Source organism: Cannabis sativa, chromosome 3 (assembly GCF_029168945.1).
Source record: "Cannabis sativa cultivar Pink pepper isolate KNU-18-1 chromosome 3, ASM2916894v1, whole genome shotgun sequence".
Classification (NCBI taxonomy): domain Eukaryota; kingdom Viridiplantae; phylum Streptophyta; class Magnoliopsida; order Rosales; family Cannabaceae; genus Cannabis; species Cannabis sativa.
In genome coordinates this window covers 1,892,572-1,905,093 of record NC_083603.1, presented here as the reverse complement: position 1 = coordinate 1,905,093, position 12,522 = coordinate 1,892,572, and the positions used below count along the sequence as shown (strand labels likewise).

At 29.5% G+C, this 12,522-nt stretch overlaps 3 protein-coding genes across 6 annotated transcripts; all 3 read left to right on the top strand.

Moving 5' to 3' along the window:
* Positions 1-325: 325 nt before the first annotated feature.
* On the top strand, positions 326-4,591 carry LOC115710195 (polygalacturonase). Its single transcript, XM_030638538.2, has 9 exons — positions 326-592; positions 705-836; positions 1,855-2,022; positions 2,262-2,282; positions 2,398-2,605; positions 2,695-2,776; positions 2,864-2,972; positions 3,500-3,616; positions 4,240-4,591. Exons 1-9 carry the CDS (start codon positions 374-376, stop codon positions 4,456-4,458), a joined length of 1,275 nt encoding a protein of 424 aa, XP_030494398.2. The 5' UTR covers positions 326-373; the 3' UTR covers positions 4,459-4,591.
* A 1,055-nt stretch (positions 4,592-5,646) lies between these two features.
* Positions 5,647-6,405, top strand: LOC133035535 (uncharacterized). The gene is made up of 2 exons (XM_061111379.1): positions 5,647-5,698; positions 5,888-6,405. The coding sequence occupies exons 1-2, from the start codon at positions 5,647-5,649 to the stop codon at positions 6,403-6,405; spliced, it is 570 nt and encodes a 189-aa protein (XP_060967362.1).
* On the top strand, positions 5,986-10,181 carry LOC115710196 (uncharacterized). 4 transcript variants are annotated; one of them, XM_030638543.2, is made up of 6 exons: positions 5,986-6,581; positions 6,913-7,037; positions 7,152-7,247; positions 8,559-8,662; positions 8,778-8,914; positions 9,819-10,181. In XM_030638543.2, exons 2-6 carry the CDS (start codon positions 6,978-6,980, stop codon positions 9,899-9,901), a joined length of 480 nt encoding a protein of 159 aa, XP_030494403.1. In that variant the 5' UTR covers positions 5,986-6,581; positions 6,913-6,977; the 3' UTR covers positions 9,902-10,181. The 4 variants fall into 4 exon arrangements, with proteins under 4 accessions (XP_030494403.1, XP_030494402.1, XP_030494401.1 ...); XM_030638542.2 differs by having other exon boundaries at positions 6,565-6,771; XM_030638541.2 differs by having other exon boundaries at positions 6,570-6,658.
* The last annotated feature ends 2,341 nt before the right edge of the window (positions 10,182-12,522 follow it).

Here is a 12,522-nt window from a genome sequence, read left to right as displayed (position 1 = left end):
TTTTACAGGGATATAAGATAAAGACGTGCAATAGAATTATTTAAACTCTATTTTTGACGTGTTAAATATTTTCAAATCTTTTAAAATTTTACAATATATTTTAAATAATTATAACATAAATAATCATTGAAAAATTTATCTAAAAAGTTCTCTCAAATACTAAAATAGATAAATAATCCATGAATAGTACTTTTTTGGAGTGAATATTATGATATAAGTATCCAAAGTTTTATTATCATCACTTTGAAAACTTTACCAAATTTACCAACTTTTTTGGTTTGTAATAAATATATATAAAATTATAATTATTTATTATATATATACAAAGAAACCAACCTTTTCTCATGCCTTATGTACTACTGATTCAAAAAAAATGAAAAGATTCAATCTTTTTCTTCCCTTACTACTAACTCTACTTACTTTTTCTTGTTTTCACTTCTCTAATGCCAAAAACCCTAAGAACCCATTTGCCATTAACACTCTTAGACCTCTTTCAAGCCACCATGGAAGCTCAAGCTCTCATGGGTTTCCATCTCAGGTCTTTAATGTAGATGATTTTGGGGCCAAAGGTGATGGAACAGATGACAGAAAGGTAACTCTTTTATTTGTTTATTTTTCATTTTTTTTGGGATAATATTAGTTAATATTTTGATTTGATGAGTTAGAATATTTTGACAATGAAATTGATTGGTACATTTACATAGGCATTTAACAAGACTTGGAATAAGGCTTGTTCATCCAAAGGGGGTATTTTTTTGGTCCCAAAGAAAAGGACTTATCTTCTTGGGCCAATGAATTTCACTGGTCCTTGCAAATTTTCTCTGCTTACTTTCAAGGTCAGTTACTTATTTGTTACTACCATTAGTATATATATTTGAGTTAATAATTTATATTAGGGGGATAAGTACTTAGTAAAATTGTAATTTTTCAGTAATTTGGTCAGTAGGCTTCATTTTAAATTTATTAAAAGAATATTTAGAAGTAACTTTGTCTAGATCCAATGATCTAGATTCTGGGTCTTATATGTGTCATATTTAAGACAACGATGATATTAGTGAAAAATTACAGTTTTACAAATATTTAGTACTTATGACGCTAAAAATAAACATTGAATTTGTGTCACTTACAAATTTAGAACTTTGAGTATTTATATCGTTATTTACTCCTAACAGTATTAGTATATATATTTGCGGTATAATTACCCAAAATTTTGAGTTAATAATTTATTTTAGGGGTATAAGTACTTAGTAAAATTGTAATTTTTATCCAGTTACACTAATACAGACTCTGTTAATGTTTTTAAATTTATAACTAGACTTAGTTTTGAAATTTGTTGAAAGAATATTTAGAAGCAACTGACATTCTACTTTTCCTTCTAGATCTGATGGTTTTAGTATCTAAATTTTACACGTGTCCTGTTCTAACAGAGTCTGTACTAATAAAATTAGATAAAAATTATATTATTACTAATATTAAGTACTGCTAAAATAAATTATTGGATTTATGCTTACTATAAACTCAAAAATTTTATTAATTATGTGGCAAATATCTCATATATATATATAGGGATATGATTTTGTTCCGTGATTGTATTTTCACAGAATATATTCCGTGATGTATGGTAGCTGCTAGATGAGGGAGTTATTTGATCTGAGGGCTGAGATTGACTTAAGAGTAATTAAGGTTAAAAAATAGTAACGTACCATGACATTCATTTAATGTACACTGAGCCCCATCTAATGTACTACGGAATACATTTCGTGAAAGTATAGCACGGGACAAAATCGTGTCCCTATATATATAAATAATACAAGTATAACATTGCTAATTATATATATTATGTATATGTATTAGATTGCTGGAACAATTGAAGCTTCAACTGAACAAAATGAGTACATAAAGGATATGTGGCATTGGCTTGTGTTTGTAAGTGTGAAAAACTTAAGAGTTGAAGGTGGTGGAACTTTTGATGGTAAAGGAAAAATATGGTGGAAAAAATCTTGCACTGTCTTCAAATCTCTTGTATGTTACTATTTATTTATATTTCGCAATAACATTACAAAAAAAAAAAAAATAGTAACGTTGCTTAGTTCGAAAGCTCAGTTCAATTAAGTTAACTCTTATCTATTAGGTCACATGCCTGTAAAATGACCGTCCATTCATTTTATCGACATGTGACCTAATAAATTGTTCTTCGAGCTAAGCAACAATACTCTTATTAAATACTAATTTTTCTCTTTTCTCTCTCTATTTGTACGCAGTCTTGTGTTCGCGCACCAATTGTAAGCTCTTAAACCCTTCTTACTATTTTACACAAAAGTATCGAAAACTTAATATTTTTTTTTCAATATAAGTAAAAATATTAACTTTTATTTTTTTTGTTGTTGGTAATTATAGGCAGTAACTTTCTTTGATTGTAAGAATCTAAATGTGACCAATATTTGGTTCAAAGATTCACAAAAATTCCATCTATTCTTTGATTCATGTGATAATGTCAAAGCTAATCATCTATTAGTAACTGCACCAAGTAATAGTCCAAACACAGATGGAATTCATTTGAGAGGTTCACAAAATATTCATTTGATGAATAATATTATCCAAACAGGTAATTAAATAAATACATATCTTAAATAAAATCTCACATAAAAATATCTATTTATTTTTTCTAATTTTATTTTGTTTTTTTGGTTGAAGGTGATGATTGTATTTCTATTATAAATGGATCAAGTAATGTTATAGCTACAGATATAAGTTGTGGCCCTGGTCATGGAATAAGGTCTTGGAATTAATTAAAATAATTTATTTTGATTTACTTATTTTATTTATATAATATTAATAATTTATATTATGTTTATTTATGCAGTATTGGTAGCTTAGGACCTAATAATACAGAATCTCAAGTCTCTAATGTGACAGTGGATAGGGTAACAATGTTGGGAACTACTAATGGAGTTAGAATAAAGAGTTGGCAGGTGAATTTTTATTTTTTTTATTATTATTTTATTTATTTTTTAGAGAATCATCCTATTCTTATATTTTAAGTTAAAAGGTAAAAGAAAAAAAAAATCACCCTATTATTTATTTATTTATTTTAAAGAATCATTCTATTGTTATTGTAATTATTGGGATAAGATTTTGTCCCGTTATCGTACTTTTACGGATTGTAATCCGTGATGTACGACAACCGTCAGATGAGGGAATTATTTGATTTGACGGCTGAAATTGATCTAGGGATAATTAGGGTTAAAAAGTAAAAACGTACCCTGACACTCATTTAGTGTACCCTGAGACTCATCTAATGTACTACGGAATACATTCCGTGAAAGTATATCACGGGACAAAATCATATCCCTATAATTATTATATATTGTCTTTTTCTTTTACTAGCTTTGTCATCAAAAGTAGAAGAAGCTTTATGAAACATGGCATGCTTAAAGCAATAATTATAAAGGAGTGACCCAGTATATGTATATGATATTGTATATTTGTATATGCATAGGGTGGTTCTGGTTATGGAGAAAACATAATATTTCAAAACATAGAAATGCACAATGTCACCAACCCCATCATCATAGATCAATACTATTGTGATCAAATGGAACCTTGTCCAGAACAGGTAACACAACAAATTATTCATATCACATATGTATATGATTTCATAAATACCTAGAAAAAATTTATAAAATATAATTGTACAAAATTTTAAATTTTTTTATGATTTTTATGATTTTATTTACAAAAAAATATGATTTTTTTTCTTCATGTTTTTACATTACTTTTGTGTTATAATTATTGTGTTGTTGTCTTGTATATTATTTTTATATTATTTTGATGTATTTTTTTTATTATTTTTATAAAATATTGTAAAAATTAAAAATAAAAATTAAACGTAATTTTTTTTACTAAAAATAATACTTTGTATAAATTTTCTTAATCTTTTCTTAATGTCATTATTTTAAGGAGTATTTCGCAAAATTCTTATTTTTTTAATCACTTTGCATAATAGCCTCATTTTAATAATTTTTTTTTGCAAAAATAGCCTTATGAAATTGACATCATAAAAGAGTGTATTTTCACTGATTACCCATAACTTAATAATTTTTCAACTTATATTAGTGGTTACTTTGCAAAAAAATATGAAAGTAATACTATTTTGCAAAATAACATTTACCAATTACTCTAAATAATATTAAATATAAACAATTTAATTTTTATTTTTATTTCTATTTTTTATGACAGTACTCGGCAGTAAAAATAAGCAATGTGGTGTACAGTAACATAACAGGGAGTAGTTTCTCAGAAGTGGCTGTAAAAATCAATTGTAGCAAAACTTTTGAATGTGAAGAGATTTCAATGAGAAATGTGAATTTGGTAAGAGAAGGAAATGGTGTTGTTAAAGCTTTTTGTAGTAATGTTGGATTCACTCAAAAAGAATTGGTTTTTCCTTCATGCTCATAGTACTTAAAATAAACATTTGTATTTCTTTAATAGATTATGTCTACTCTAATCAATATGTTGAAAAAATGTGATGTAATTTGGTAACTAGAACTATTATTTCTTAAATATCAAATGGTATTTTTGTTTCAACATATATAAACTTTGTAGTGCTTTGTTTATACTATATATTTCCCATGTAAGTTTGCATAGATTTTTCTATTTGTAGTTTGTAGAGGTGTTTTCGGGTTTCGTTTTAGGGTTCGAGTTTTTCAAGCTTAGGTTAGAGAAATGTGCTACTAAATTTTGTATGAATTGTTTCAAATTTTACATGAGTACGTTCGAGCTAAGATTTAAGTTACGTTTGAGGGATTTATGGATTTGTGCTGATAGAATGGATTTTTGCAAGATTACAAATTTTGACTATTAATGTATCTGTATGATAAATGTGTGACAATATTATTTCATTTATATAAATATTAGTTATTTTATTTATCACTAATTGATTTTGCGATGAAATTTTTCTTATTTTTAGAATAACTTTTATTTTACTTTTCATATTCTTCGTTCTCTTATCTCTTATTACATTAGGAGAGCTCGAAAACGCCCTAATATAAACATGCCTAATTTAGTTTTTGAATTATTCGAAATTGTGAGCTCAAAGAGAAATTTGTGATAAAAAATAATTTAAGATCAATTAGTATTATAAGAAGGAAGGTTAGTATGCTTAAATGTAAAATATCTTGTTTTAATATACCACTCAATTAGAAATAGTATATATATTTTTAATATTTTTTTCTTCTAAAAATGCTTTTACATTTTAAAAATATCTCTCGCTCTAACTCTCTCGCTCTCTGGTGTTAACCCCGATCCAAAACTCCTACCGTCGAGCACACAGACCCAGAACCCCCTACCGCTTGAGTATTCTATAAAAATAAAAAAAACATTAAAACAATATAAAAATATTATACAAATAACAAAATAACAAGAGTAAAAAAGATACACAAAAAATTGTATTTTATATAAATAAAATCTAAAAAAAATGTAAAATTGTTGCAAATTTCATACAACCCTTTTTTTTTTTTCTAATTTTTGTTGTTGTTTTTATATTTTTCTAATTTTTGTTGTTGTTGTTGTTGTTGTTGTTTTCGTCCTTTGTGTGGTTTGAGGGAAGAATCTATTGAACACTTATTCCTCTCGTGTGAGGTGGCGATGCATTTGTGGCGATCCTCACCTTGGGGAATTTACCCTGTTTGTGATGCTGGTATTCGTGTCTGGGACTGAGTGAAATTCATTTGGGATCTTAGAAATAGGGGAATCCGGGTTGAGGAAGTCTTCCTTTATGCTTCAATTGTTGTTGACACTTTATGGAGGGTGCGAAATGAAAATGTTCACAATAATTCTCCCCCTGATATGTTGAAATGTATTGACAATGTTTGCACCTCTTTTGCAGAGTTACATGCTTCTCTTTTACCTAACCATTCGCCGATCCTGCGAGAGACCTGGACTCCTCCTCCCCAGGATTGGATAAAAGTAAATTGTGATGTTAGAGTAAGCTTAGAGAGTATGTGCATAGCGATTGTCGCAAGAAATTATCTGGGTAAGGTGATTTGGATTCACTCTGCTCGGTTGGATTTCTCGGATGCTTTATGCGGAGAAGCTGCGGCTTGCTGTTTGGCTGTTTCGTCAGCTGCGGAATTAGGATATAAGTATGTTATTGTGGAGAGTGATTCGAGACTAGTGATCAATGCGCTCAATAAGAAAATGTCACATTGGGCCCTTGATAACTATGTCTCCTTTTGTATTAAATCATCTCCCTCTTTTTCTAGTTGTAACTTTTCTAATGTTAGCAAGAATTGTAATTTTGTTGCCCATAATGTGGCTAAGTGGGCGTTTACCCACCAACTGTACGGTTCTATTTTGTTATCCTCTGTACCGAAGGAACTACTGTGTAATGACCGTGAGGTCTAACAATTTCTTGTTTCATTGAATGAATACGCTTATTTCAAAAAAAAAAAAAAAAAAAAAAACAAAGAAAGATATGGGCTTGTTCTAAATGGGCCACAAACAAACAGGCCCAATGATAGATGGGCTTATTCCGTACACTTTTGCCGTCGTCTGAGTTCCCCGTTGCCATTTCTTCAAAGGTACAGTCTTTAGATATCACAAGAAGAGGGTTTTAGCCATTAATTAGGGTTTATCGATTTCAGATTGAATTTCAAAGGTTGATGATGATGATTAATTGATTATCATAAATTGAGATTCCTTCAATTTTCTCTAAACATGATCGAACTAAACAATAACTGTTCAGTGTTCTCTCTCTAAACACATTTTCAAGCTGAGTTTTTTTATTGAACAAGTTTCCATTGTTTCTGCAAATTGGGATTTTTTGATTTTTGGTTCAAGTTTCTGTTTTTTTGATATGGGTTTCAAATTCGCATTAACATTAGTCTAGTAAACATTTTTTTTTTGTTGCAGATATCTCTAATTAAACATCTTGAGGATTTTTGGGGAACTCTAACTCTTACCATTTTTGATTAAGTATGGGTTGGAAAGCAGCAGAGAAGCTTATTAGACACTGGAAAATTGTCAGGGGAGATAATGTAAACAAAAACACTTGACTGTTAGTGTCAATTCTTGTTCTTGTTTGAACTTTAACATGGATTAAAGGAAAAGAAATGGTTCTGAATTATCTTGTGTTTGTTGGTTTTTTTCAGGTGATGATAACAAGGGGTAAAGATAAAGGTGAGAGTGGTCTTGTTAAGCGTGTTGTTCGTTCTCAGAATCGAATTATTATCGAAGGCAAAAATTTGGTAAGATTTGTGTTGGACTTAGATTGAGCTATGCCTTGTGATTTCAATTGGGTTTGTGTTCATTTGCATTGATTTCTCCTCATAGTCTCATACATAATCTACCCTTCAAACAACTATTTCAAATTGTTTTGTTTCTTTAGGGTGTGTTTGGAAAGTTACTTAGTCGAGCAATTACACAATATATTAAAATACAATGCGTGTTTGGATATGAAATTTTAATATCATACACAATCTAGGGTCATGAGAATTGAAACCACCCAATTACCTCTAATTTTACATTTACGCGGTCAGACAAAAGTACTAAATTGTGTAATTATCTCCAATTACACCCAAGTCCAAACTTTCCAAACACACCCTTTATGGATAAAGAGTGGATTGGGAGTTAGAAGTTATAACAATGAAACAATCTTCATAGTCATCATGATGTGCTTCCATTTTGTTTCATTTGTATAGAAATTCTAGAGGGAGCTATTTAACTCTGCTGTAATTCATCAACTTATTGTTTTCAAAGTTTTGAACAATGATATCTTGTAATCCATCCTTGCCAAGCCTTACAATATTTGGAGATCCAAAAATTATACCAATTGAGCGACTCGAACCTTAGACCTTAAGAAAGCAAGCCACATATATAATCACTGAAGCAAACTTTGGTTGATTAATCCGATCAGTTAATCGATGGTTGGCAAGTATGATAATACTAATGACGATTCTCCATGTATTTCGTATGTATCTCATAGGTGACTTTAAAAGATCATGTGAATTGACTTGGATTACAGGTTTAGTGTTGGATGTATTGACCGGTTTTTTATTAAAGGAAAAATCGAAGCAAAATAACTAATAAACAATGATTTTAATTTACTAGAGACATCGACAAATTTTTTAGATCGGTAGACACAAATCTTTTCCTAAGGATTCTTTTAATACGCTTTTTAGTTATTGGAAGACCTTAAGAAAGCAAACTACATGACTGATCATTTGAGTTACCCTACTTCTTGGTGATATCTTGCATTTCTTTGGATTCTCTACATTGTTTATCTCTTTGCTTACATCATATTTTATGTTCTCAAAGAGACTACTTTCTTGTGGAAATTCTGTTGTGCACCTTAAATAAAAGCACCAAGTAATTCAAGACAAATTGAGTCTTGGGATGTTCATATCCTATAGGTGTCCTTAGTTTCTTCCTAAGATCCTTGCGAGAATGAACTAAATATTATTTTGACTCGAACCCTTTAGTAACGATGTTCGTTTCATCAACCTCTACATTGTTTTAAAAATTATGGTTGTGACAAGTTTGTATTTTTGTCTTTACAGGTTAAGAAACATATCAAGCAAGGTCAGGGTCATGAAGGTGGGATCTTTACAGTTGAAGCCCCTCTTCATGTCTCAAATGTTCAAGTTCTTGATCCAGTTACCGGGTATAGCCTACAAGAGTCCTCAAATTTTAATCTCATATGTTGTGGTGCTTGGTAGTTGGTCCTGGTTTTTACAATTCAGATATTCAGAATGAATATTTACAATTTTTTTCTGCAGGAAACCTTGTAAGATAGGGACTAAGTATCTTGAAGATGGCACTAAAGTAAGAGTATCCAGAGGGATTGGATCATCTGGATCAATAATTCCTCGGCCTGAGATCTTGAAGATAAGAACTACTCCGAGACCTACAGTTGGTACGTACTAAAACCATATGAACATATACAACATAAAAGTAGTAGCTTGTGCATCATTTAACACTATTCACTAAACATGAGGCTTGGACTTGTTGCCTCTCTTACTTAGACAATTAATTCGAAACCAAGTTACCCGAAAAAAGATATTTTCGGGGACATGTGTTAATAGTATGAATTTAGGCTTTGAAAGATTAACTATGAGCTTGGTAATCAGGGTCGTTCTTAAGGTATATTAGGCTAAGACAAAATTATTATCTAAACAATATTTCTACTTCTAGTACTTTGGTGTGGTGGTACACATCTTAAAACTCTTAAAAGTTGCAAGGTTCAATTTTCAATAGCTACACATTAAATATTTCACAAAAAAGAAATAAAAAATAGATGTTGGGAATTAATCCTTGACCTCTTATACTGATAATTTCTTTTTACAATTTTGGGGCCCTAAGCGTTCAGGTCCCCAAGGTGCATGCCTTGCTCGCCTCACCTCAGGGCCAACCGTGTTGGTAATCAAACTGTTGTTGCTTGTAATCAAAAACTAACTTGATCATATTTCTTGTAAAATGCTATTTGATCCAAATAGTTTACCAATTCAATATGAACTTTATTAAAGTCCAATATTATATTAGCTGGTGATATATACTCGATCCACTTAATAAGCTGAGATCAATCCTCCCATAACAAGCCGGTTTTGTTAAGTTGAGTTTGAACCAAAAACTTTCCTAGTAAACTTGTTTGTTTGGATACACTTTGTTTTCTTAGTTTCTAAGGTGAAACCAATGATGAAGATTTCTCAAGCAAAATCTTGGATTCGACATATTTCTTTCCTTTCATTTCACTTTTAAATACCATTCTACTAAATTTACACTCATTGGTGCTCTCACAATTCTCTGAACTTGGGTTGCAGCTGGTCCTAAGGATACTCCAATAGATGTGGTGCTGGAGAAGACTTACGACGCGAAAAGAGGAGTAGGCATGCCCGATCTTTGAGCGATTATTACGACCGACGGGTACTCTTGAATAATTTTTGTCTTGAAAATAAGCTGAAGTTGAAGATATGAAGTGAGATGATTTAAATATACTGATTTAGATTCATGATAATCATTTCATTTAGAAATCATGTAACAATATTCTACTTTCTTATGTGCATGAACATCTGATTTTTCAGCTATAGTAACCCGTGAATGCCGTGTCAGATGTTCTGAATTTGCACCAATACAACTGAAAATAATTTGTTAGCTTATTCTTTATTATACATTTCTTTCATCTATTTAATTTTTGTTTATGGTTCTTGTCCAATTATCTGTTCTGTTCCCCACAGTCAACTCTTCTTGTCTAATGTTCATTTTTATGGTTTTTAAAGTATAAGTTCGCAAAATATAATTTTTTTCTCTAAAAAGTTATTTTATGGGGAAAATCTTAGAAAAAAATTAAAAAATATGGAAAAGAAATAGCATAAGGGTACTTGGTTACTCCTTTATGGTACCTGCTTACCTTTATCTGATAAAATTTAGAATTTTTAACGGCTAAATCTTTTCAACTGTTGTTTTACTTGCATTTAACCTTCTAAATTCAAATTTTAGCGGTAAAATCTTTCAAATTACTTTATTAGTAGTAAATTTAAGGTGTCATTTAGTTAACTACCACTATAGATGTGTATATTCTTGTATACATACTATATATTTATATTGATACACCTAATATTATTATTTAAAAGCTATTTTCAAAATTCACTTGAAAAATAAATAAAATTAGAAAAATTAAAAATTAAAAATATTATGAAATTTAATTTTTTTTTATATATTTTTTTAAATAATAATATTATATGTATTAATATAAACGTACCACGTGTATAGGAGTATATACATAAACCATTATGTAGTTTAGAAAGTTTTACCGTTAATATAAACGTACCACGTGTATAGGAGTATATACATAAACCATTGTAGTTTAGAAAGTTTTACCGTTAAATACAAGTAAAACAATAATTGAGAGAGTTTAGCCAAAAACAAATACTCTAAAATTTATAATTTCTTCTTTTATTTTTGTATTTGGGGTTTGGAAGTGACTAGTGAATTGAAATGGTTTGCATAAAATAAGTAAAAAAACAAAAAAACTTTTAGGGGGTGGTGGCAGTGGCAGTGGCAGTGGCAGTGGCAGGCACGTTTTAGAAATGCCTCTTTATTGTACTCAAGATCAAAATGCAATCTTTGAAAAATATAAAAGTGCAAAGCTTTAGGTAAGAGAATTTAGTCCTCTCAAAATTTTAGAATAGAAAATGAAATCATACACTATATAAAACAAAAACTACGTGTACCAATACACTCTTTTTGTATTTCAATATCTCAACAGTTATAATTTTAATTTTTATATATTTATATATATGAAGTATAATGTGTAGTTATTTAAGATGTTCGGTAAAATTTTGGCAAAATTCGAAATAATTTACAATACAGAAATTGGAGTTTATATAGTTTATTTCACACGCGCATAAAATAAAAAAGTTACTCATGCAACAAACTGTTTGAACTTTGTTTTCAACACGTTTAATTATTCTGAAATTCTTAAAAATTTGCAGAGTGTTTTAAATAATTATGATGTCCACTGTTAAGATTAAAACTGTTTAAACTTTGTTTTCAACACATTTAATTATTTTGGAATTTTTGAAAATTTACAGAATGTCTTAGATAATTACAATGTACACTGTTAAGATTAAAACTATCTCGAAATTGAAAACACAAAGAGGTGCATCGATACACTCGTTTATATATGTGTGGTATCTAATCAAGATGACGAACAATAAGATGTTTAAAATGGTTGATGATAAAATAGAATCCTGGGTCTCGAACAGTGATTGGATTGATGATAAAGAAAGAGAGCGAATTTCTATTTATTTTATTCAAACTTAAGCGAAGAATAAAGAACTTATTTTAAAGTTCTTTGAATCAAACGTTGAATGAAATCGATTCTTTCTTTTTTAATAAAAAAATAGAAATCGGATAGGATAGATGGATGGATCTATCTTTCTATTCATATATATTACTAAAAAAAAGGATATTCTTTGGTATTTAAACATGGAAGATTTGGGAGGTTATTTCTTTAGTATAACTAAATAAACAGATTGTTAAGCTTATAATTAGATTGCATAAGAGGTAGTATTAAGATTGTTGATTAAAAGATGATTTAAAGGTACAAGAGAACCTTATGATTGGCCCCTAAAACAAAACAATGACATTGACACTTGAGAAGAAAAGTACAATAATGTTTTCATAAATTCTTGTTTTGTAGCTCTTTGTTTTCCCCACCAATAATATAGGTACTTTTATCTTGTATAATTGAATGAATTCATATGCATATACAAGTTTTAGGCCTTGACTGTAATTTTGATTGGGATTATATGAATACAATTTATCATTTATTTGTTATTGGTTTCTTTATGGTGGCTCATTTAAGGATGAGGAGGACCACTACTTTATTACATAATGGATTTAAAAAAGAGAAATTTTTTTTCAGTATGAGAGAAAGGAAAAGACAACAAAATGATAAAAAGCAAGGAAAGGGTCAGAATCAAATGGACACAAATGGAAAGACAATGAGCATATGAGCTAACT